The sequence below is a fragment of the Tauraco erythrolophus genome, chromosome 25 (genome assembly GCF_009769465.1).
Source record: "Tauraco erythrolophus isolate bTauEry1 chromosome 25, bTauEry1.pri, whole genome shotgun sequence".
NCBI classification, from domain to species: Eukaryota; Metazoa; Chordata; class Aves; order Musophagiformes; family Musophagidae; genus Tauraco; species Tauraco erythrolophus.
In genome coordinates, this window is record NC_141489.1 from 7,789,703 (window position 1) to 7,815,807 (window position 26,105).

Below are 26,105 nucleotides of genomic sequence, written 5' to 3' on the forward strand. Positions count from 1 at the left end.
TCCGCCAGCCTCCAGTCCAGCGGAACTTCCCCAGTGAGCCAAGACTGCCCAAAGATAATGGACAGGGGTTTGGCAATGACATCCGCCAGCTCTCTCAGGACTCTCGGGTGGATACCATCAGGCCCCATAGACTTGTGGGCATCCAGCCGAAGGAGCAGATCCTTGACCCGTTCCTCTTGGATCACAGGAGCTTCAATCTGCTCTCCCTCCCTGCACTCAGACACCAAAGGCCAGCTCACCTGGGAACTGCTGACCTTATTATTAAAGACTGAGGCAAAGAAGGCATTAAGGACCTCAGCCTTGTCTTCATCCCTAGTGACTAACGTACCCCCTGAGTCCAGTAGGGGCTGGAGGTGATCTTTAGCCCTCCTTTTGTTATTAATATATTTATAGAAAGACTTTTTGTTGTCCCTTACGGAGCAGGCTAGTCTAAGTTCCAATTGGGCTTTTGCCTCCCTGATTATCTCCCTACATGCCCTAACTTCCTCCCTGTATTGATTCCTGGATGCCTGACCATTCTTCCAAGACTTGTAGACATCCCTTTTTCTTTTGAGATGTTCCCAAATCTCCTTTGTTATCCAAGCTGGTTTTCTACCCCGGCGGCTCGACTTCCGGCACACAGGGACAGCTCGCTCCTGTGCCTCCAGAATTTCCTTTTTGAATAGTAACCATCCCTCCTGCGCCCCCTTACCCTTGAGAGCTGTCTCCCATTGGACTTTGTTAACCAGACTTCTAAACAGCCCAAAGTCAGCTCTCCCAAAGTCCAGCTTGGCCGTTTTAGTGTTCCCTCTCCTAACTTCCCCTAGAATTGAGAATTCTATTATCTCGTGGTCACTAAGCCCCAGGCGTCCTCCAACCTTCACATCTCCCACAAGACCTTCTCTGTTCACAAACAGCAGGTCTAGGGGAGCTCCTTCTCTAGTCGGTTCACTAACCAGTTGTGAGAGGAAGTTGTCCTCCACACTCTGCAGGAACCGCCTAGACTGTTTCCTGACTGCCATGTTATACTTCCAACAAACATCAGGCAGGTTAAAGTCACCCATAAGGACAAGGGCTAGTGAGCGCGAGACTTCCCCCAGTTGTTTAAAGAATAGCTCATCAGTCTCACTGTCCTGATAGGGTGGCCTGTAGCAGATACCCACTACAATATCCGCCTTCATAGGCCCCTCTTTGATTTTCACCCATAGACATTCTACTAGGTCATCCCCAACATTTAACTCTAAACAGTTTAGATCTTCCCTTACATACAGGGCAACCCCACCACCCCTTCTACCTCTCCTATCCCTCCTGAAGAGTTTGTAGCCATCCATGGTAGCACTCCAGTTATACGAGTCATCCCACCATGTTTCAGTGATGGCAACTATGTCGTAGTTTCCCCGGATAGCAAGAGCTTCCAGTTCTTCTTGTTTATTGCCCATACTGCGTGCGTTCGTATAGAAGCACGTAAGTTGGGCTTTCGACCCCACGGCACCCCTAGGGGGGGAAGTTTTATTACCTGAGCTGTTATTTTTGGGATTCTCTTTAACCTCTAGGCAACTTGTGTGTTGCTCTTGACTACACATATCACCCCCTAGTATCACTGAGGCAGCAGGCCGAAGGCACCTGCCTACACTCCCTTCATCAGACAATGGAGGGCCGTCCTCGGCTGTTAATCCTCTAAGTCTGATAATACCCCCCACCCCCTTCACATCTAGTTTAAAGCCCTGTTGATGATCCCAGCTAGTTCTGTAGCGAGCAGCCTTTTCCCCCGTGGAGACAAACCCGCCCCGTCCCTAGATAGAAGATCTGGCATTAAGGTCAGCCCGTGGTTAAAGAAGCCTAGGTTGTTTTCCTCACACCACTTTTGTAGCCAATTATTTAAATCCTCGATCTTTGTTTTCCATCCTGTGTCATGTCCTAGAGTCGGTATGATAGAAGAGAATATTACTTGGGCCCCCGATCCCTTCAACATTCTTCCCAAAACCCTGAGATCTTTCTTAATAGTCCGGATGTTTCTTTTCCTAATGTCATCCATACCAACTTGGAAAAGAAGAAGAGGGTAGTAATCAGTGGGTCTGACTATAGATGGGAGTTTTTTTGTTACATCCCTAATTGTTGCCCCAGGAAGGGAGCAGACCTCCCTGTGTAAAGGGTCAGGTCTACAAATCTGTCCCTCCACACCCCTCAAAAGGGAGTCTCCTAAAACAATCACCCGCCTTTCCTTCTTAACTGAGGCTGTCTTGATGATACGTGTGGTCCTAGGGAAGGATACTAGCGTGTGTGTATCATCATCCTCCCTGGGTGTTGGTTCCACTTGCAGAGTTTCAAATCTGTTGTGTAATGGAACCTGGGAGGTAGTTGCAGGAGCAGAGGGGGCAGGCTTGCCGCGCCGGGCAGGGACCTGCTGCCATTGCTCATTCCCACCTGGATTCCTCTTCCCGGCCAGGTGGGGAGAGGTTGGGGGCTCCTCAGTCTGAGCAGCTGTGGTAGCCTGTTGGGTCTGCGGGAGGGAGCACAGGGTGCTGGTCCATTGGTCAATCTCCCTCTCGCGCTCCCTGATGGCCCTCAGCCTGCTTACCTCCTCTCTGAGCTCTGTCACCAGGCGGAGGAGTTCCTCCACCCTGGCACAGCTCCCACAAGTGAGTTCCCCGGTGGCAACCTGAGCCAATACACTCAGGGAACAAGACCTGCAGCTCACCTGGGTGGCAGCGTGCACCCAGCGGGGGTCCGTCTGGGAGGCTGCGTCGGTCCTGGCTGGCACCGGGCTGGGGGCAGCCTTCGCTTTATGCCTAGTGACCACCATGTTAGTCAGGGACTTCCGACCGGGCTCGACGCTCTGTCTGCTCGCCCTGCCTGCGCAAACTGCCGCGCCCCTCACTCTGCCGCGCCCCGCCCCTGTTTGCCCGCTCCGGGTCGCTGCGCTCCTCAGGGCCGTTTAAATCTCCCGCGTCAGTTCCCGGGTCCGCCCCCCTGCGTCAGCAGTCACGTCGGCACTGCCGGAACCGGGACACAGGAGATCCTGGCTCCCGCCGGGCCATGCCTGGCTTGTAGCTCACTCGACCCTCGCTTTTTCCACCTCAATCTACCCCCCCGGCCGCAGAACTTACCGTCCGTGCTACCGAGGCGTGCTGAAAGACCGTTGGTGCTGACTCCATTTCAATGCATGATGCATTGAAAGTCATCACAGTCTAGGAAGAACAGTAATTAGAGAATTTAATGTGCTAATCCAGCGGTGGTGTTTACATTTGCACGACTCTGTGCTGTCCCAGGGTAGATATCTTCCTTCCCACTTGTTCTTTGTCAGTTACTTAAAAGCCTTCATTATTTGGTGTTGGAGAAGATGTGTGGAGAAGAGAGACAGAGCTCAGCCTTAGAACGGCTCAGGAGTGTGAAACGTCCTAGACTTAAACTCCGACATTCATCGTGTTACAAAGGTAACCATCTTACTGTTAATGTGAAAATTTTTGAAAACAGACTTCTAGGAAAGTGGCTTTATTTTCTTGCAACACCTCTATTTTCAAATATATTACGGAGTTTAGAAGCCTGAACAAAAAGAAAATCTCTTCTTGTCCCTTAAACTTTGTCTTAGATTGGAAAGAAATAGGAAGAGATTAGTAGAAACTGACTTTGGTGACATGTTTTTTATTTTGCAATATTTTTTTTAGTTCTCTCAGCTTTCTTTTTGAAGATTGAATTTGGCTGTACAGTGCTATTATGAACTACAGCAGCTGTATAATTTTCGGTATTTTGAAATCAGGAAAAAACGAAAAGCTAGTACTGATGGAAAAGAAAATGAAAGTATTGAACGCTTGCCTTCATGTTAGAGTCATTTCTCTTTCAGTTCTCTGCTGATTCATGTTTCATATCCATTTCAATTTAAAATATAGCATTGAATCCTCCCTCTCCTCTCCCCCCAGTTATTCACAGCACAAGGCACAGAAGTAAATGTTGCAATGGAAAACCAAACCATGGTCAAGAATTTCATCCTTGTGGGTTTTACTGCTGGCAGAAAGTTGCAGATCTTTATGTTTGTGGTTCTCCTCATCATCTACATCTCAATTATAATTGGAAACTTAGTGATTGTCATCATCAGCAACACTGACCGAGGGCTCCATGTGCCCATGTATTACTTTATTTGGAACTTTTCACTCCTGGAAATTGGTTTCACTTCCTCTGTCATTCCTAAGGTTTTGTTCAACCTAGCATCAGGAGAAAAGACAATTTCTACGATTGGTTGCTTTGTTCAATGTTTTTTGTATTTCGCCTTTGGCACGACAGAGTTTCTTCTCTTGGCAGCAATGTCATTTGACAGGTATGTAGCCATCTGCTGCCCCTTGTCTTACTCCACTACAATGAGCAATGGGCTTTGTAGCTCATTAGTGCTTGGTTCTTGGGGGCTGAGTTTTGCACTTCTAATTGGCCCATCAATTATTATCTTCCAGTTACCCTTTTGTAACCAAAACATTAATCATTTCTTCTGTGACAGTGCACCTTTGCTAAAACTTTCCTGCACGGAAACACCTGTTCTAAAGTGGGTTAGCTTCTCACTAGCTGCTTTTTCTCTCCTGAGCACTCTCGTTATCACAGTCATGTCTTATGCCAATATAATTTCCACTATATTGCACATTTCATCTGCTTCAGGGAGGCAGAAAGCCTTTTCCACTTGTGCTTCTCACCTTATTCTTGTCTCCATCGCTTATGGGAGTTGCATTTTCATGTATGTTAAACCTGTACAGATGGGTGGGCTTGACATCAGCAAAGGGGTAGCAATTCTCAACACGGTGGTATTTCCTCTGCTCAGCCCGTTCGTCTTCAGTCTGAGGAACAGACAGGTTCAAGAAGCCTTGCAAAAGGTATTTCTCCATGCACAGTTCTTACAGAACACCCTGAACCACCTTAAAGGCTGAAGGCATATCAATATTCCAAGTATGCATTTGTGCAGTGAATGTCAGAAACTTTGTTACTGTCTCTGATCTGTTGTCCCTCACTCACTTTTTGCCTACATGACAAAACTGGTGAAAGATGAGAATCTCCAGTACACTTTAGAAATGTAGCAGCTGGTGCTGAAAGGAGAACTAGGCATGTGATGTACAACGTACAGGATATACAAGAGTGATTTAGGAGGGCAAGAATGAAAGGAGAAAGACCAGATCTCATTGGTATGAAGATGGGCTGCAGCAAATTGAACATGCCATAGGAATGTACAGTGGGTGAGGTTACAGAAGGAGGAAGTTTTTATTTGATCTAGAGAGTGGTCAATGCTGTGGATTTGCAAACTTTAGTTTACAAGCTCTGTTTATTTGTTTCTATGCTAGTGTAATTTTTCTTTCAGTTGAGGAGAAAGAGAACCGTTGTCCTTCTGTCAGGGACCCTGATGGGTGGTGGGATAGTTTAAGGCATGTGTATTTGCTTACTGCCTGAACCCTTGCCTTGTAATGGTTGTGTTGAGTTATAGTTGTACCTTCTGTGTGAAGTATGGACTTTGAATACTAATGAATGAAGAGTCTGTAAAAATCTGTCAGTGCATATTAAGATCCACCTGCTGGAAAAGCATTGTCTAGAGATTGAGATGGTATTTGTACTCTTGGGGACCTTGGGTGGAGATATATTCAACTTAATCTAGGGGGGAAACCCTTGAACTTTACACATACAAGAAAATGAAAAACTCCAAGCTTGTTTTGGAACACCTTCCAATTCTGAAAGTGTTAGGAAGATTTTCAAGGTGGCGACATTTAGAATCTGAAACGAGAGCTCAGAGGAAGAAAACCTCATGCTTTCAAGTTCCTGTTCGTTCTTTACCATTGTCATCTGCAGCTGAGGCCATGCCTGGTTGGGCTTGTCTAAGAAGATTCTGGGCATGAAGGTCATGCTGACTTTCTTACAACCAGCTCTTTCCAGATGGATTTTCCTAGCCTCATTGTTTTGCCTGACCTCTGTGGTGGACCCCATTAATTGCAAGTATTGTTTATTGCACCTTCATTTTTGGGTCTGAATTGAAAAGAATAGAAAGAAAATGTTATTTTATAATAAAATCAGGTATTTTGTTATTGATTTACTTTTACTTGGAAAAATAACCCTTTGCCCAAAAGACAGCTTCCTTTTCTAGTTTCTCAAAATGGCTACGTAAAGATACATTTGTTATTTTAGGCCTGTCACAATCATGTAAATCCAAAAGCAAAATAAAAGTGGATCATTTCAACATGTCACCTGTTTCTTCCCTGATGCTAATTATGAGAACTACAAAAGTTTAAGCTACTGTGGGATCATTTGTCTTTAGAGCTGCCAGGCTTAGGAAAACTTAGGGAAGTGTGTTAACTGAATGGTCTGGAACTAGTAAAGCCTGACAAGTTTCTCCAGTTATTCTTCCAAACTATTTTTCTTGCACGGAAGTGAAGCATTGAGTGTGACAGAAGTGAAAAGAAAGTGAAAGAAAAAGAAAAAAAATAAAATCACTTGAAGCTCTTCTGGTGACAGATGCAGGCCAGGATTGTAGCAAGCACTTGAAAACATGAGCTCAGTCATTAGTCATTAGTTAGCATCTCAGTGAACACACTTTCAGGTCATAGAGTAAACTGCAAATTAATCTAATTTTATCTTATAGTGCAAACTAAGCATTAAAATGCTGTTGTTACACTCTATAGTGAGCAGTTCACAGCTCCACATCAGTACGGATAAGAAAACCACAAAACCAAACATTCTCTTTTCCTCTTTAACTCTTGCTAGATAAAGCTTGGGTGTGGTCAGAAAGATTTATGCATCACGAGTGGCGTCCCTCAGGGGTCCGTGTTGGGCCCGGCCCTCTTCAACATCTTTGTCGGTGACGTGGACAGTGGCATGGAGTGCACCCTCAGCAAGTTCGCCGATGACACCAAGCTGTGTGGTGCCGTCGACACGCTGGAAGGGAGGGATGCCATCCAGAGGGACCTCGACAGGCTGGAGAGGTGGGCCCGTGCCAACCCCATGAAGTTCAACCAGGCCAAATGCAAGGTCCTACATCTGGGTCGTGGCAATCCCAGGCACAAATACAGACTGGGCAGAGAATGGATCGAGAGCAGCCCTGAGGAGAAGGACTTGGGAGTACTGGTGGACGAGAAGCTCAATATGAGCCGGCAATGTGCTCTTGTGGCCCAGAGGGCCAACCGCATCCTGGGCTGCATCAAGAGGATCATGGCCAGCAGGTCAAGAGAGGTGATTCTTCCCCTCTACTCTGCCCTCGTGAGACCTCACTAGGAGTACCGCGTCCAGTTCTGGAGCCCCCAACATAAGAAGGACATGGACCAGTTGGAGAGGGTCCAGAGGAGGGCCACGAAGATGATAAGAGGGCTGGAGCACCTTTCCTATGAGGACAGGCTGAAAGAGTTGGGGCTGTTCAGCCTGGAGAAGAGGAGGCTCGGGGTGACCTTATAGCGGTCTTCCAGTACCTCAAGGGGGCCTACAAGAAAGATGGGGAGAGGCTGTTCAGGAGGGCCTGTTGTGATAGGACAAGGGGTAATGGTTTTAAAATAGAGGGAGGTAGATTCAGATTGGATATTAGGAAAAAATTTTTTAGCATGAGAGTTGTAGAACACTGGAACAGGTTGCCCAGAGAGGTGGTGGATGCTCCATCCCTGGAGACGTTCAAGGCCCGGTTGGACGAGGCCCTGAGCAACCTGATCTAGTTGGAGATATCCCTGTTCCTTGCAGGGGGGTTGGACTAGATGACCTTTGAAGGTCCCTTCCAGCCCTAACCATTCTATGATTCTATGATTCTATGATTTATCTGTTTATTTATTCTGTCGTTCATTTTTTTTTTTTTTTTTTTTCCTAGAGAGAAAGTAAAAATATTAGTAGATCTGCAAAGTGTCTCTGTTCTAGACTTCAGCACAACACCTGCAATGGGATTTCCTTTAAATGATTGCTACTTCAGATAGAGCTTTGTAAAACATTCCAGCATATGAGCTCCTGAACCTGCAGGAGAGTGAGATCAAAGATGTTCTTTGGAGGATTTTAGCTGACAGTATTAGTGAATGCAATAAATGAGAGTCCACCCGAGAGCCCTGAGAGAGCTGGCGGATGTCATTGCCAAACCCCTGTCCATTATCTTTGGGCAGTCTTGGCTCACTGGGGAAGTTCCGCTGGACTGGAGGCTGGCGGGTGTTACCCCCATTTACAAAAAAGGGCGGAAGGAGGATCCAGGGAACTACAGGCCTGTCAGTCTGACCTCGGTGACGGGCAAAGTCATGGAACAGGTTATCTTGAGTGCTATTAATGAGCACATACAGGTTAACCGGGTGACCAGGCCCAGTCAACATGGGTTTATGAAAGGCAGGTCTTGCCAATCAAACTTGATCACCTTCTATGACGGGGTGACCCGCCTGGTTGACGTGGGAAGGGCTGTGGATGCAGTTTTCCTTGACCTCAGTAAAGCCTTTGATACAGTCTCTCATAGTGTTCTGGTTGAGAAACTGGTAACTGCTGGCCTGGACAGGCACACCCTCCTTTGGGTTAAAAACTGGCTGGACGGCCGGGCCCAAAGAGTGGTGGTAAATGGGGCTAAATCCGGCTGGAGGCCGGTCACCAGTGGGGTTCCCCAGGGCTCAGTGCTCGGTCCAGTTCTGTTTAACACCTTTATCAATGACCTGGATGAGGGAATTGAATGTACCCTCAGTAAGTTTGCGGATGACACCAAGCTGGGAGGCTGTGTCGATCTGCTCGAGGGTAGGGAGGCCCTTCAGAGGGATTTGAACAGACTGGATCGTTGGGCTGAGGCCAATGGCATGAGCTTTAATAAGGCCAAGTGCAGAGTCCTTCACTTGGGGTATAAAAACCCCAAGCATCGCTATAGGCTCGGGGAGGAGTGGCTGGAGAGCTGCCTGGCGGAGAAGGACCTGGGGGTGTTGGTTGACTACCGGCTTGATATGAGCCAGCAGTGTGCCCAGGTGGCCAAAAAGGCCAATGGGATACTGGCATGTATCAAGAATAGTGTGACCAGCAGGAGCAGGGAAGTGATCCTGCCCCTGTACTCGGCACTGGTGAGGCCGCACCTGGAATATTGTGTCCAGTTTTGGGCCCCTCGCTTTAAGAGAGATATTGAGCTCCTGGAGCGAGTCCAAAGAAGGGCGACTAAACTGGTCAAGGGGCTGGAAAATAAAACTTATGAGGAGCGGCTGAGGGAGTTGGGGCTGTTTAGCCTGGAGAAGAGGAGGCTGAGGGGAGACCTGATTACAGCCTACAAGTACTTGAGAAGGGATGGTGGGGAGGTGGGGGAAGGGCTCTTTACATTAGTGATGGGTGATAGAACAAGAGGAAATGGGCATAAGCTTAGTCAGGGGAGATTCAGGTTGGATGTTAGGAAGTATTTCTTCTCTGAAAGGGTTGTCAGCCACTGGAATAGGCTGCCCAGGGAGGTGGTTGAGTCCCCATCCCTGGATGTGTTTAAGAATAGGGTGGATGAACTGCTTAGGGATATGGTTTAATGGGGATTAGGGACGGTTGGACTGGATGATCTCTAAGGTCTTTTCCAACCTAGAAATTCTATGATTCTATGATTCTATGAAGGACCTACAAGGCTGCACCCAGGTACAGCCATTTGCCCTTTATGGAGGAGTTAAAAGAAGAATGCATGTACAGCCTGCCAACACCTCCAGCTAATATCACCACCATGACCCATTCAGCAGACAGAGATGAGCAGACTGCAGTGCATATGGAGGGTGGCTTCAGGTCATCCACCTGCCTGCCCACACATGCCATACAGAAACCAGCTGTCCATCTCTGCCTTTCATCCTGTGAACCACACGGATGCCTCCTCCTGTACAATAATTCCCAGTCTCTTAGATTTCCACCCAACTCCTCCTAGAAACCCAGTTTGTGGAATCATACACACAGTTACAGTTGGGGTTTGACCTCGATGATTTAAGCCTGTGTTCTTCATGAAGTTGGGAAACACCGATAAAGAGGATAGAAAAGAAAAGGGAGTGTGAGCAGCTGGTGTGGGGAGTGTGAGAAGCTGACATGGGGAGTATGGGAAGATGATATGAGGTGTGTGAGAAACTGATATTTAGTTTAGTAATGCTATTTTAGGCATAGCCAATAGTAAAGCTAAAATAGGCGCGTGCACTCTTGTTTGTAACCAATCACAGCTGGGCAAGGGGCACATGGACACTTCGTGGCTGGAGTGATGATCTATAAAAGGTGCTTGTAAAATTGTAATAAAGGTGTCTCTGGCATCACATCTATGGAGTCCGTGCATTTCAGCCGCTGCACCAGTTCTTTCCTTATTTAACCACAGGACTTGTCAAACACTTTTATACGGCTGGTGGTAGCAGGGATAAGAAGACAGAGCTGGTTACGGGGGAAGGAGGATGGATCAGCAGTGGCTATGGGTGCATGTGCTGCCAAGGATGGATGACTTGGTGGGCTGAACTGCAGATAGGTGGATAAACATATCTGCAGCATTTCATTTTCTAGCAGCCTTCCAGTACCTAAAGGGGGCCTACAGGAAAGCTGGAGAGGGACTTTTTACAAGGGTGTGTAGTGATAGTGTGAAATATGTTCCTTTGATTCGTGTCAATATGGTGGTAAGGAGCGGGGTGTGCCTTATTTAAGAGAAGTGATTATCTTAGTTTAAGATCTCTGTGAAATGCAAAAACATAAACTTGCGAAATTCCTCATGATGCTGCTGACTGCCAGAGTGATACACAGGATGCTCTGGCACTGCAGAACAAAGAGCTCTGGTGACAGTTCATCGTGATGCAAAACGAGATAAAAGGAAATGGTGAAAAGGTAGAAAAGGATGGAGAGCATAGATGCTGGGAAGCTCTCTTCAGGTGGTCACCTTCAGCTCCAGGATTTTTCAGTCATTTAAAATATCCTGTGACAATACTGTTAATAGCTGCAGCTGCTTTAATATTGCTACTGACACTGCTGTACATATGGGTTTGGTGTGTATATTTTCAGTGCACAAAGTGTTATATCAATCGGGAAACTTATGCAAGTAAAAGGATTTACTTGATCTAATAAAAAGGGGGGGCTGACAGAGGGAATATAGAAATACTAACAAAATCACATAAGAAGGTATATATTAGTTATTGTTTAAATATTAAATACTAACAAGTTAATTGTTTAAACACTCAATACTAACTGCTACACTAACTGCTGTATGAATTATTGCTTGCCTTAATTAAAGTGTGAAGTCTCAGTCCCTGCTGGCTGCCCAGGGAGGAGGTTGGTGAGAGAGATAAGAGAGATGCCAGCAAAGTCGTAACTCAGGACCCACACATCTGTAGGGAGGAAGGGAGACAAAAACTAGCCCATGTGGGCAAGATAAGGACTAACAAGAACTACAACCAGATGTCCACTCAAGGACGGACCAGGCTGGAACCGGTTTGGTTCTGCAAACGCAGCCAAATCGGGAATTTTAGAGAAGAGGTGAAAAGTGCACAGTGAGGAAGACCTCCGGCCTTCATCCTGAAGACCCCTGCCCACGTGAGGAAGACCTCCGGCCTTCATCCTGAAGACCCAGGCCCACGACCATCAGGAGGCGTGTCGAGGAGGAGCCTGAGGCGGATCCTGAGGTGGGGACTATAGAAATGATCTCATGGGAAAAAACTGACCTTTTTGGGGGGGCTATGAATATGTTTGTATAAATACAAGAAAAACTGCCACGGCGGGTGTGCGTCTTGGTGGAGCGGAGACTCCCGGCGCACCCAGCGCTGTTTGCTTGCCTTTATTCGCTTAATAAATTGTAAACTTTGATTGGAGTTCTGTTTGGGACTCGCTCATTTATCACAATAGTACAAGGGGCAATGGCTTTAAACTGAAAGAGGGGAGATTTAGATTGGATCTAAGGAAGAAATTTTTCACTCAGAGGGTGGTGAGGCACTGGCACAGGTTGCCCAGAGAAGCTGTGGCTGCCCCATCCCTGGAAGTGTTCAACGCCGGGTTGGATGGGGCTTTGGGCAACCTGGTGTAGTGGAGGGTGTCCCTGCCTGTGGCAGCGGCATTTGAACTAGATGATCTTTGAGGTCCCTTCCAACTCTAACCATTTTATGATTCGTCCCTGCCTCAGGACAGCCATCCATGCGCAGAGGTCCTGCCCACAGGCTGGCAGCACGCTGTGCCCCTCGCGGGACAGGAGGCAGCAGCAGCCGACAGCAGCGGCAGGTTGCGTGGCGCGAAGGCAGCCCCGGGCGCTGCGGGCCGGCAGCCTGTCTGCCGGCGGGCGCCCGTCAGCAGAGGCGTCCGGCGGCCAGCGGCAGCGTCACGTCCTTGGGATGATCCATTTTCCCACGACCCTGAGGAGACGGGCAAGAAGGTGTCCAGAGGGACGGGGGGCTTAGGGTCCGCGAGAACAATCCCAGCCTAATTCCCAATCGCAAAATTCTTCATTTTCGATTACAAATTTTCCAGACCACTTCAGTGGCCTTTTTTCCGGTTGTTTTAACTGACTGACGAACCGATTTAACTGACTGGTAACCCCGCCCCGCGCAGCGGGCACAGCCTGTGCCTCACCAGCGTCTCCCCCAGACGCCTTTCGCGGCGTTCGCCGGGGGGTCTCGCTCCGCCGCGCAGCGCCGCGGGCTCCGCTCGTCCCTCGGCTCCTCCGGTCCCTCGGCTCCTCCGGTCCCTCGGCTCCTCCGGTCCCTCGGCTCCTCCGGTCCCTCGGCTCCTCCGGTCCCTCGGCTCCTCCGGTCCCTCGGCTCCTCCCGCTCCGCCGCGCAGCCCCGCGGGCCCTTCAAGCGCCCCGCCCCGGCAGCGGGAGGCGCACGCGCAGTCGGTGCTGCCTGGCGCATGCGCACGCGGCGCAGCCATGCGGGTGCTGGTGGGTGAGTGGGCGGCAGGGCCGGCCCGGTGCGCGGGGCCCCTCGGCCGCCCCTCGGCCGCCCCTCGGCCGCCCCTCGGCCGCCCCTCGGCCGCCCGCGCTGTCGGTCGGGGCCGCGGGGCGGGGCGGGCGGAGGGAGCTCGTGCCGAGCGGGCCCGGGGCGCCGCGGGATCCGCGTGGCGGGGCCGGGGCCGCACGGAGGGCGCTGCGGCGGAGGCTGCGGCCCGTCCGCTCTCTCCCCTGCCCGGGCTGGGGGTGGGACGCGGCAGGGGCGGCCCTCAGGGCTGGGGGGCGGAGCGGGGGGCCGGGGGCCCGGGCCCGCAGTAGCGGGAAGCGGGTCGCGGCAGTGCGGCGCCCGGGCAGGCCCTGCGTGCCGGGGCCGGTGGCAAACCCGCAACGCCCTGTCCTTCTCCCAGGCGGCGGGACCGGCTTCGTGGGCACGGCCCTGGCCCAGCTGCTGCGGAGCCGCGGGCACGCGGTGACCCCCGTGTCGCGACAAGGGGGCGAGGATCGGATCAGCTGGGTATGACGGGGGAGCAGGCACAGGGGAGGGGGCGCGTCAGGGGTGAGGAACGGGCCCCCTTGCCCCAGCCTGCTGCGCGCACAGGGAACCTGCGGTGGGCAGGCTGGCTCCAGGGGTGCGCTCTTGGGCTCCTGGGTGCTCCATGGGATCGTAGTCATTGGGATGGGTACTGCTGTGCACCCAACGGAGCAAAACCTTCTCCATTAGTGCTTATGCTCCAGGCAGTGTCCTGCAGGGGCTGGGAAGGAATTGGATGGAGTTCTTAGCAGCCTGCCCTGCGTGGTTGGAGGGAAGGCCTGAGCAGAGGGGAGGCTGGACGTGTGATGTCTCTGTTCCCCCTGCCTAGGAAGAGTTGTCCCGCTCTGGACTGCCCCTGTGTGATGCCGTGGTGAACTTGGCTGGTGAAAATGTCCTCAACCCTTTCCGCAGGTAATTTGGTCTCCCATAGTGCTGCTGGGACAAGATGAAGGCCAGACAGCCAGCCCAGTGTTGTCAGAGAATGTGGAAGGGATCTGAGGAGGAAACTGAGTGTCCAGGAAGCACATGGGTTACCTAATTGTTGACATCTGGGTCTTCAGGTATCCAAAACGTTTCTGTGGGTCTGTTAAGTTCTGGGAGACCTTTGAACGACAGATTCCCTTCTGGATTGACAGCTGGAGGCCAAGCAAAGTAGTTCCATATTTCCAAAATGATGCTGGATGCCTGCCTTTAGATAATGCAAAATCACAGCCAAAGTTTGACTTCTATGAGGGTGTTTTTGGAAATGCCTCCACCAGGCACTTGGGAAGAACTCACCACACACAGTTTTGATGTCCAGCTCCTCTGCTACCTTTGTCCTAAGGCCATCCAAACCCCACAGCCTTTTGTGGGAAGTGGAGAGCTGTTATCTCCCAAAGTCCCCATGCATTTAGGTAATAAGATCCCATGTCTTCTCACTGCTCTGGAGTGGAGGGGAATTCATGTGACCTCTTGTGTGCTTGTGAGCTGGTGTCTGCTGGGGTCCTCCTTGGGGCTGTTGTTGCTTTGGACGTCGGCGTGGGGAGAATAATCAGTGACTCTTCTTTTCCCAGATGGGGTGATGACTTCTCCAGGGAAGTCATCAGCAGCCGTGTTGAGACCACCAAGACCTTGGCCAAAGCCATTGCTGATGCTCAACATCCACCCCGTGCTTGGGTCCTTGTCACCGGCGTAGGTATTGGTTGGGCCCTGTCCAGGCATGACTCATGATCTGGAGAGGTCTGCCTCCAGACAGAAGGACACTTCTTGGGGGGATGCATGTCTTGCCTTGAAATGCCAGCTTTATTGCCATTAATGTCACTGTGTTTAGGCAAGCCTTGGTCAGTTTTTTGGTACTGCTGAAGAGGAATTTGGGTCCCTACGCTTTCTCTTGGTGTCATTAGGACAGGACCTTTTCTCTGTTTTCTTGTGGAAGCATTTAGGCATCCTGTAGAACCAGTTTGTCTAGCAGGGCCTCAGCTGAATCCCCTTACATATCTCCAGCTTTGCGTTTCTGCTTGCTACAGTCTTTAAAGCTGCCACAGTTTAACGTCTGTAATGCCCAATTTTCGATCAAGTGCCTTTCTGTGCAGCCAGCTCAGGGCCTTGCTTGCTGGTATAGTTGGTTCTTTGGGCTGCCAGCTCAACCTGAGCATTAGTGCATCCTTCTGAACTTGCAGCGTGCATTGCCATCAGAGAGCCCTTATGCTGTTCATGTGAGGACGTCCCTGATGGAGTGATGAAGTTCTGGGCTCCTGGATGCGGAGAAGAGGGTCCATTTTGCAGTGATGGGGGCTGGTGTCATGGTTCAGCCCTGACTCCCTTTCTGCTGTTGCATCTGCAGGCTATTACCGCCCTAGCCCCACAGCTGAGTATACCGAGGACAGTCCTGGGGGGGATTTTGACTTCTTCTCGCGCCTGGTGAGCTCCTGGGAGGCTGCAGCTCTCATCCCTGGGAGCCCGGCACGTGGTGTTGTCGTGAGATCTGGTGAGATGGGGCATCATGCCTGTTATGGGTGGCGTTCCTTTGGTGCTGGGGCAAGAGGGGTAACAGGAGGGAGGAGAACATCAGGTCTTGTGTCTCTCCTTGCTAGGGTGCTGTTCCAGTCCAGCCCCTCTAAGGATTATCTCCTGATTGTAGGTTTAAGGGTGAGGGGAGCTTTTGTCTTTTGCAGGGCTGGGGGTGTGCAGGCTAGTCTCACTCTGTTCTCCCCACAGGAGTAGTACTGGGCCGAGGTGGTGGTGCAGTATCTCAAATGCTTTGGCCTTTCCGTCTGGGACTAGGAGGCCCCTTGGGCTCTGGGCTCCAGCCCTTCCCATGGATCCACATTCGGGACCTGGCTGGGATTGTGTGTCATGCCCTGGAGAGTGAGTGTCTGCAAGGCATCCTCAACGGTGTCTCCCCATCTTCCTCTGCCACCTCCAATGGCACCTTTGCTAAGGAGCTTGGTGTAGCCCTGGGGCGCCCAGCCCTGCTGCCCATGCCTGCCTGGGCCGTGCGGGCTGTCTTTGGGGCAGAGCGGGCCCTCCTGCTTTTGGAGGGCCAGAAGGTAGTGCCAAAACGCACCCTGGAGAGTGGCTACCGTTTCATCTTCCCTGACCTGCCTGGAGCTCTGAAGGACATTGTGGCTTGAGGACTCCTTGGTTGGGCTGGGTTGGGCCATGTTTTTGTGAGCTCTCTGGCTCACATGCTTTCCCCTGGGTGAAAGAGGATGGTCCTGCCCCTTCCTGACACCTCTCCATGCCCATATAGAGAGGGTGAGCAATCTTTTCCCATACTGTCTCCCTCTGTGCATCTCTAGTTTAGGAGTCATCACTCTTATTGCCATCTGCAGTCACCATTTTACCTGCTTTTGGGGAAGGGCACAAGCCCCTCTAAGGATTGTGACTGCTGGATCTGCCATCTTCCCTTTTCCACAGTGTGCATGCGAGCTGCTCGCAGAGCAGCTGGGGAGTGTAGTGTCTCCTGCCCTGAGAGACGGGCGGCAGCAGGAAAGAGGTATTTGGGTGTTGTAGTTCTCCTCCATGTTACCGGAAGTCCCGCTTCCTGTTTTTCCCCATGTCTTTCCGCCGTGGTCGCACAGAGATGTACTTAGGCTCTTTTGCTTTGCTTTTCTCAGTCTGATAAGGATTGTGGGTTTTGGAGAAGATCCATCTTGAGGGGGTGCAAAGGGTGCTGGATACGGATGGTTTGGAGACTTTGCCATCTCCTTTCTTGTGGCTCTGTGCTGGTACCAAGTTGCTCTGTCAGAACCTCCAGCTGAGTCTAGGCCAGAGTCACGCTCCTCCAGGGCTGCATAATGCTAATGCTGTGGCAGGGGGGAAGGAGAAGTTTTGCCAGCCTGTAGGGACAAGGATGATGGTGGGACTGTTGACCCCTGGACTGCTCTTGAGGTGTTGGGTAAGTGTTGACTACATCTGAGCTTGTGCTGGGGAGAATCTGGGTGGTCCATCTCGGTGTGAAGTAGTGGAAGCCACTGCTTTAGTCTAAGGAGAGCACGTCAGCTATTGCCTTCGTTGTAGGTATCTAATCCCAAACAGGGTGGATTTCCCTTATTCGTCCCGTGAGGTGGTACTTGTGTTCAGGGGGTTCCCACTGATTGGGCAGTGAGAATATCCAGGCTGCCTGGGATTCCTTGGGAAGCAGTACCTCTTCTCTTGTGGAGAACATTGTGATTTCATCATCTCATACTGTAAGGAAATGCTTCCTGTAACCCATTTTCGCATGCTGAAGTGGGTAGTGGAATGTGAAATCTACAGAGTAGCAAAGTTCATTATAGCACTACTTCTGGGGAAATATTCCTAGTGTGACATAATTTTGAGCTAGAAATATACATTGAAAAACACCAGCTCCATTCCTGAAATAAAACAATCCAGAAAAAGAGCTATCCTCGTGTTTCTGATTTATGCCAAATTAATATAGTCACAGTAGCTGAAGGGTCAGTCTTGATGGAATCTGACTCCCCACTCACCTGCCTGTTTGCTCAGTCCGGACTGGAGACAGAATGGCAGTCTGCTGACTTTCCGGGTGGGAAAATTAGAGTGGGACTGTCCAGCTGGAACTGGAGGTAGTCCTTGCAGTCAGTGTGATCACAGCCAGGTGAGCTGGACTTTGGGAAGAGCTATGAAAGCAACATCACCTGACATACTCCCTGTGATGTGTGACTTGCTTGGATTGTATCTGTGCTGCCTCTGGTGCAGATTCCTTCCTCTTCGCATGTGCCTCAGTTTCCTGTCCTTGAGAGCAGGCCGACCTTCTCTGAGTTGCAGATCCAGTTCATTGAGGGCAAGTACAATGGGGACAGTCTGCAGTGATTCATCTTCAGTTACTCCAGCTGCCTTTTCAGACTTCTCCAGATGTTGTGGGCTGCAGCATCCTCTGTCAGGTGGGCTGGTTGGCCAGCCTCATTAGATTGTTTCTGTACTTGTGTGTACCTTGATGATTGCAACAGCTTTGGGTTGTGATTGGAAATAAAGACGACTGGAGAAGCACTGGCATGCCACAGCTTTTCTGAAAAGAGGGTTGCGTATCCCGTGAAAGACTGACAATAAGCAGAGTTCCCAGGCCTCAGACTCTGCCCAGAGGTGTCACTCAGGATTTTGAAGGGTTGCCTCTGCATGGCGTTTGGCTTAAATACATCACAGGATTTAAATGAGCTTTGACACCTGAATCCCAGTATGGGATCTGAAAACACTGGCTACTAGATGCAACTAGGACTTTTCTGTTACGATAAATTCACACACACACCTGCCCTTTTGTCTTCTGTGCAGCTGGAAAACGTGTGTATTAGAGCAACAGCAAGCTGAGATGTGGGCTGGATTTTGGACCAGTGTCTACTTTTTTATGACTGTAAACAAACCTTGCCCCCAGGCCGCAAGTCTTTGTGATCCCAAGTACAGGTCTTGTGCACCCGTGGCGCTGACACGGCAGCCCTGTGGTGCTCAGCGCTGGCAGAATGTGTCGCAGACACGTCTGAGCCAGCCACAGTGCCCCAGCTGCGCTCTGAAGGTTTTCTCTGACTTGGGGCAAGTCTCTGTTCTTTTAGGGGTGAATGCTTGTAATTGTTGATGCCAAGAGCAGCTGCTGCTCCCAGTAGCCCCAGCCCAGGACCCTCCTGCCTGGCTGCTGGGCTCCCAGCCCGGGTCTGCCCAGGCTGAGGGATGCAGCTGCTGCTTTCCTGTGTGCAGGTTCAGTCAGCCCTGAAGCTGAGCACCTGTCAGAGGCATGTGCACACGCGTGTGACACTGGCACGGCTGGTCACACAGACTGCCCCAGCCAGGGCTGTCGGCAGCACTCACATGGGGCCCGTGTTACACAAGCACAGCCAACCGTGTCCCTTACCGCTCTGGGGCTGGCAGACTCGGCGTTCACAAGCACATGCATACTACAGGTACCGCGAGCACCAGCGTGATGCCTCTGTTCGCCCCACATCCCTGCCTGGGCCCCAGCCCTCTGACCCATCCCACAGGTCCCATGCTCGCTGGCTCATCCAGCTTAATACACCGTTTGGTGTATGCAGCGCTCGCGCTCGTCCCAAAGGCACTCCATGCTTGCAGGTACCCCAGGTATGAGCACAGACCCACTGCCCACCTGATGCCCCTGCCCAGACCCAAGGCCTCCTACTTGCCAGCTGGTCTAGCCTGAAGTTTGTTGGTGGATGGACAGACAGCTGGTTTATGGGAGATACAGCCGCCTCCCTCAGCAGCAGACATACAAGCTGTGAGCTGCTGTCCTGCTCCAGCAGCTGGTGTGGAGCCCCTCTCTCACGCTGGTCTCCCCAGTAACTGGTTTTGTGGATGCAGAGTTACGCAGTGGCTGTAGGGTGAAGCTCCAGTAGCTGACACCGCAGACCACGGTGCCTTCTCCCCGAGTCTGACTTCAGCGGTGGACATGGACATACTGAGGCCCTTAAGATCAGTGACACCTCTGTGAGTGTAAGAGTTCTCACAGACAAGTCCAGTTGCTTGTCTTTGGTAACTGCATCTCTCCAGGCAGCGGGTCATGGGATGTCTGTGGCTGGGTGGATCCTGCAGCTTTGGTCTCATTCTGGCAGAGCTGGGTGATCTGCACTGGTGATGTGCTTCAGGGTCAGCTCTGTGCTGGCTGCTGAGTCCTTATCAAACATGGTGAGGCTTAACCCTTAGCTTTCGGAACCAGTGGTAGTTCGACACCATTTGTGACAGTCCACATTACACATTCTTTCACACATTATAAGACATGGCTGTTTTCCTAATTAAGGTTGGCATTTACCTTCCCATACCCTTTCATGTCCAGTGAACCATGGCTCAGACTTGAGGGGGACAATTTTCTGAGATTTTAAGACCATATTGTGACTACCCCTCCTATAGATTTCTCAGTCTAACCCAAATATCCCTTCTTACAACTTAAGGAATTGTAATCATAGACTCTTTGTTCAATTCCAGATTATTAATAAATTATACTTAATTATTTATAAATACACGCCACGTGAGTTTTTCTCTCCTGCTATTACCCTGAACAGTTACTTAGCCAATATTAGCACAGTTTAATTCCAATTTGGCAGGCATGCTATTTAACCCTTTCAAGCCTGTTCATTTCTTTGGGGGGGTGTTGAAGAGATGTAGGAAGAAGAGGCGGTACAAAACAGCATGAGCTTCAGGTTCTCCTGTCCAGCTCCTTGCTGATGTGTTATATATAATTATGTGGCATGTTTTTACCAAAAGGGGTTTTATTTATGCCCTTATCCACACCCAGCCACATTAGGTGTATTATTTTTCCCCTTGCCTTCATCTCCCTGCTAATCCCTGTATAATACCTAGTCTGGCAGCTTGTGACCATTTCTTTTTTCCTCCTCTAAGATGCACACATCCCTCATGGGTTTGTACTGGTCCATCTATTCCCCTACCCCTTCCAGTCTATGTCTGCAGCCAGGGTCTTCTCTGTTTCACAGTCTTAACAGTTGCAAAGTCCACGTTGATCTTCCTGGATGTGGCACCTATGGTTTCTTGATAGGCCATGAAGATAGTGTGAGTAGCAAGGGTTGTTTCTTGCCATTGCCTCCATGTTTGTTTCATCAGGTTTGTGTCTGTATTTTGGTTTATTGTCTCCATTGAGGAGGTCCCTGATCAGGTAAACTCACTGGACTAAACGTTCTCACACTCCTACATACCCTCATCAACTAATGTGACTGCCCAGGTTTGGTTCTGATTGCTGCCTCCCTTGTCAGTCAGGTTTGTGTCTCTGCCTGTTCTTGCTTATGGCTTTCTCCATTTCTCATTGCTCTTTTTTTTTCACTGAGAAGGTGCTTGACTAGATACCCTCAAAGCAGCAGATACTCTTCTGTGAGTAGACCTGTGTGAGTGAGGCCACAGCCTGTGTGCCTGGTGCTGGTTGCTGGGGGATGACTATCTGTATCCCTGTGCTGGGTTCGTGATGGGATTTGTGGTTGCACTGGAGAGGCTGCAGAGATAGCCCCTGTAAGAAGCTGCAGAAAACTTTGCTGACTCCAAAACCAGTCAGACGAGCCTCTGGCCAGGTTGAACTACCTCCCCACCCTGTCTGGCCAGGGCTGAGCTGATCACCACCTCTGCAAATGCCCTATTTAAGAAGGGGACAAAGGAATCATAGAATCAATCATAGAACGGTTTGGGTTGGAAGAGACCTCAAGGATCATGTAGTTCCAACCCCCCTGCCATGGGCAGGGACACCTTCCACTACACCAGGTTGCCCAAAGCCTCATCCAACCTGGCCTTGAACTTGGACCCACAATGAAGAGAGGGAGGAGGTGGGGGGCTGGCTCCCCAGCCTCCTGGGCGGGCAGCAGCCTGGACTGAGCTGGCACTGCTTGACTGGAGATGGCCGTGGTGGTGTGGCTTGGAGAGCTCCGAAGTGCCCCGCTCCTGGGGCACCCGCTCGGTGGAGTTCGTCCTGCCGGGACTGCCGAGGGTCATCAGGCCGGTCCAGCCCGGCACGGCTGAGCCTGAGAGAAACAGCCACGCAGACACCAGGGTTAGTGACGATTGTGCAGGAGGAGGTGTGGAGACAACAGGTGGCCCCCCTGATGCCCATAGAGATCAATGATGGAGCAGAGATCCACCCACAGCCTGTGGAGATCCCCATGCTGGAGCAGAGATACCTTCTGTCCCACTCTGTGCCGCTGGGGGAGGAGGCAGGGAGAAGGGAGGGGTGGGGGAGGTATTTTTAAGATCTGGCTTTGTTTCTTGTTCTCCTCTCAAGTAACTGTTAACCAATTAAATTGTTTTGTCCCCAGGCCGTTTTGCTGGGCCGTGGTCGGTGGGTGCTCCCTCCCTGTTCTTATTCCGACCCTCGGTCCTTTTGTTCCATGTTTCTCCTCCCCATCCCACTGAGGGGAGGAGGGAGCGAGTGACCCTGGCAGCTTATCCGCCGGCTGGGCTGAGCCAGGACAGTCCCCCACAAACCATGTGTGCCGGTAAAACACCAGCAAACTTCAAGCTGGACCAGCGACAAGTAGGAGGCCCTGGGTCCAGGAAGGGGTATCGGGTGAGCAGGGGCCCGTGCTGGTATCCAGGGATACCTGTGAGGGACGAACATGTGGGTGCGGCGATGGGTGCACCAGCCGGATGAGCCAGCGAGTAGGGGCCCTCAGGTGGGTCAGAGGGCTGGGTGCGCGTAGGGCTGCTGGGGGCACTGGGGCTGTGCGGGTGCTCGCGGGACCCGCGAATGTCGTACGCTTGTGCAGCCCGCCAGTGTCGCGTGTGTACCTGCACTGGTGACCTCCTGCCTGCCAGCCCCAGACCAGGCAGGAGGTGGCTGTCTGTGGCTGTCCATGCACGGGTCTGCTGACGGAAGCACCTCGGCTGGGCAGTGTCACTGGCCGTGCCAGTGTCGTCTGCGTGTCTGTGCCAGTGTTTCTGTCTGTGTCCATGTGTGTGGCTTTGGGTTAGGTTCTTGGCCTCAGTGCTGGTTGAACCTGCAAAGGGGAAAGCAGGAGCCACATCCCTCAGCCTGAGCAGAGATCTCGAGTCCTCAGGTCTCTGGGCTGAACTCTGGTGGCTGAGCCAGAGGGTCCTGGGCTGTGGCTGCTGGAGGTGGCAGCTCCTCCTGACATCCCTTAACAATGAGCTTCCCTGATTAATCCTTCTCTGGGATTGATGAACAAACTCTGCGCAGAGCCCATGAGACTGAGGGCTGTGAGGTACAGTGTAATGCTGATGCTGCAATTCATTCCAATTGTTCTTGGGATACTCAGGCCACTGAGCTGGAAGGCAGAGACAGGGAGCGGAATGAAGCCCCCATAATCCAAGGGGAAATGGCTAGCAACCTGCTATACCACTTAGACGCACACAGATCTATGGAGCTAGATGGGATCCACCCCAGGGTACTGAGGGAGCAGTGGAAGTGCTCACCAAGCGACTTTCCATCATTTATCAGCAGTCCTGGCTAACTGGGGAGGTCCCAGTTGACTGGAGGTTAGCAAATGTGATGCTCATCTACAAGAAGGGCTGGACGGAGGATCCAGGCAGCTACAGGCCTGTCAGTCTGACCTTGGTGCTAGGGAAGGTTATGGAGCAGATCATCTTGAATGCCATTACATTTCATATACAGAATAAGCAGGTTATCCGGCCCATTTGATGCATGGAAACAAACTCCATAACTCCCAGAAAGTTATAAAGCAGGTATGTTTATTGCAGCGCTGGGTGCGAGGGGGATCTCTCCTCCACAAACTTGCACACCGTGTGGCAAAACAAGCACCTATTTATGATGACCAGATGGTCGTTAACAGTTCCCGTTATCTTATTTGCTCCTTCTCAGGTCGTTCCTCATGAATGATAGGGTTCCAGTTGACAGTTCTCGTTATCTTTATGGCTCCAGATGGCTCTGCTCATCTGCAACTTCTCAGGTCAAGCCGCCCTAATGTCATCATTCAGGAGCCTCTTATCTATATGGGTATTTTGCTAAGCTATTTGCTGTGTTGCAATGCCTGACTGAGCGTTATTTCCATATCACAGTCAGCATGGATTTAGGAAAGGTGGGTCCTGCTTGACTAACCTGATCTCCTTCTATGACAAGATGATTCACTTGGTGGATGAGGGAAAGGCTGTGGATGTTGTCTACCTGGACTTTAGTAAAGCCTTTGACATAGTTTCCCATAGCATTCTCCTGGAGAAACTGGCTGCTCATGGCTTGGGCGGGTGTACATTTTGATAGATAAAAAACTGTCTGGATGGCCAGGCCCCGAAGAGTTGTGGTGAATGGAGCTAAAACAGGTTGGCAGCGGGTCACAAGTGGTGTTCCCCAGGGCTCGGTTCTGGGGCCAATTCTGTTTAATATCTTTATCAATGATCTAGATGAGGGGATTTGAGTGCTCCCTAAGTAAGTCTGCAGATGGCACCAAGTTGGGCTGGAGTGTTGGTCTCCTTGAGAGTAGGAAGGCTCTACAGAGAGATCTGGACAGACTGGATCAATGGTCCAAGGCCAATTGTATGAGGATCATCAAGGCCAAGTGCCAGGTCCTGCATTTGTGCCACAACAACCCCATGCAACGCTACAGGCTTGGGAAAAGTTGCTGGAAAGCTGCCTGGTGGAAAAAGACCTGTCAGTGTTGGTCGACAGCCAGCTGAATATGAGGCAGCAGTGTGACCAGGTGGCCAAGAAGGCCAAGAGCATCCTGACTTGTATCAGAACTAGTGTGACTAGCAGGACTGGGGAAGTGGTCACACCCCTGTACTCGGCACTGGTGATGCTGCACCTTGAATCCTGTGTTCAGTTCGGGGCCACTCACTACAAGAAAGGCATTGAGGTGCTGGAGCACATCCAAAGAAGAGCAACTAAGCTGGTGAAGGGTCTAGAGAACACGTCTTATAAGGAGCAGCTGGGGGAACTGGGATGGTTCAGCCTGGAGAAAAGAAGGCTGAGAAGAGACTTTATCACTCTCTACAACTACCTGAAAGGAGGTTGTAGCGAGGTGAGTGTTGGTCTCTTCTCTCAAGTAACAAATGATAGGACAAGAGGAAATGGCCTCATGTTGTGCCATGGGAAGTTTAGATTGGATATTAGGAAAAAAATATTGACTGAAAGGGTTGTCAAGCATTGGAACAGGCTGCCCAGGGGAGTGGTCAAGTCACCATCCCTGGAAGTATTTAAAAGCCTTGTAGATGTGGTGCTTAGGGACATGGTTTAGTGGCAAACTTGGTAGTGGTAGGTTAATGATTGGACTCAATGATCTTAAGGGTCTTTTCCAACCAAAATGATACTATGATTCTATGATTCTATATGGTTGTTAAATGTGGAAGGCATCTTGTGCAGTTCCGCAGAGTTCACTCAGCTTGTCCAGGCTCATTAGCCCTAACTCTGGCCTTTGTGTGTGTCATGGTTTGATGTGGAGGGGGGGGTGGTTCTGGTGGCAGGAGAGGGATTTTGCTCCCTGCGACCTCCCCGGTTTTGGATCCGGGTTAGGCTTAGTTCTGGCCACCAGATCAGACTGCCATCCCCCTCGGGGTTGAGCCAATAGGGCGCCTCTGCGAATTGCCCTATTTAAGTCAGGACAAGGGAACCGGAAAAGGTGCTTTGCCCAGGATCGAGCAGAGAAGGGAGGAGGGCACTGCCCCCGCTCCCTGGCTCCCGGCCGGGCGGCTGCCTGCGTCGGGCCGGCGCCGCCCACGGAGAATGGCGGCGGCGGAGCCAGCTGGGGAACTCGGGGGCACCCCACTCCCAGGGTGCCCACTGGGCTGAGTTCACCTGGAGAGGACTGAGATCTGAGAGAAACAGCCGCATCGACAGCAGGTCAGTGAGGATGGAGCGGGAGGAGGTGTGCCGGAGCCGAGTTTCCCCTGCGGCTGATGGTGAGATAGCAGGCTGCCCCCCTGCAACCAGGACGGCCTCGGTGGAGCAGCGACCCACTCGCAGCCCGTGGGGAGAAGATGCCTGAGCCCGAGGATGGTCGTGTTGGGGGCACGGCAAGGCAGAAAGGCATCTGGAGTCTTCGTGACGACCCACGCCGGAGCGAGTGGCTACAGCTCCCTAAGTACCCGAGACTGTGGTATAGCCCACACCGGAGCAATCTGTGGGGAAGGATTGTTTCCAGTGGGCTGGACTCACGTTGGAGAAATTTGTGGATTTTTCCTCGTGGGTAGGGGATCCATTGGAGCAGGGGAAAAGGGTGTAAGGACTCCTTCTCCTTTAAGAAAGAAGCAGCAGTAACAGCACGGAATGAACTGACCTGCACTCCCCCAGTCCCTGCCCCCTGTGCTGCTGGGGGGAGGAGGTAGAGCCGGGAGGAAAAGGAAGGTGGGGGGGGGGAAGGTGTCGGTTTTAAGATCTGGTTTTGTTTCTTTCTGTCCTCTCAAGTAATCGGTTTTTTATTTCCCTTTGTCCTTCTAAGTAATCATTAATAAACTGTTTTGCTTTGAGAAAAGCGCTGCCTGTTTTGCCCAGGACCATGGTTGGTGGGTGCTCCCTCTGTTCTTGCCTCAACCCTCAGTCCTTTTGGTTTTTTTTTCCTCTCCTCTCTACTTTATTGGAGAAGGAGAGACTGTGTGAGTTTTAGTTGCTGGATCAGCCTAAAACCACGACAGTGTGAGACCAACCTTTTTTTTCTTTCCCTTTTTTTTCCCCAAAGGTGTTGGGAGTCCTGTACTACCCTTCATAAGAGAAATCTGACTGTAGCCTAAAGTTAGCTCATACTCATCTGCAAGAGGAAGATTCACAAAGCTGGTTTATGTATTGACCTGCGCAGGGCAGGACTCCTCAGGAGTGAAAAAGAGAATCTTAGGACCCATGTTATGACCTGGAGGAAAGGTATTTTGGTCACCAGAAAAGCAATGACATAGAAACATGAGCTCCCAAGG

The 26,105-nt window shown here is 51.1% G+C and overlaps 2 protein-coding genes across 6 annotated transcripts; both read left to right on the forward strand.

Moving 5' to 3' along the window:
• The first annotated feature begins 3,907 nt into the window (after positions 1-3,907).
• LOC104383129 (olfactory receptor 6E1-like) lies at positions 3,908-5,437 on the forward strand. Its single transcript, XM_009991209.2, has one exon. It carries the CDS (start codon positions 3,933-3,935, stop codon positions 4,884-4,886), a length of 954 nt encoding a protein of 317 aa, XP_009989511.2. The 5' UTR covers positions 3,908-3,932; the 3' UTR covers positions 4,887-5,437.
• Positions 5,438-12,766: 7,329 nt separating this feature from the next.
• On the forward strand, positions 12,767-17,789 carry SDR39U1 (short chain dehydrogenase/reductase family 39U member 1). Of its 5 annotated transcripts, none has more exons than XM_086626449.1 (6): positions 12,767-12,782; positions 13,195-13,301; positions 13,648-13,730; positions 14,372-14,493; positions 15,142-15,285; positions 15,516-17,789. In XM_086626449.1, the coding sequence occupies exons 1-6, from the start codon at positions 12,767-12,769 to the stop codon at positions 15,929-15,931; spliced, it is 888 nt and encodes a 295-aa protein (XP_086482575.1). In that variant the 3' UTR covers positions 15,932-17,789. The 5 variants fall into 5 exon arrangements, with proteins under 5 accessions (XP_086482575.1, XP_086482578.1, XP_086482576.1 ...); XM_086626452.1 differs by having other exon boundaries at positions 15,142-15,282; positions 15,639-17,789; XM_086626450.1 differs by having other exon boundaries at positions 14,372-14,487.
• Positions 17,790-26,105: the final 8,316 nt, after the last annotated feature.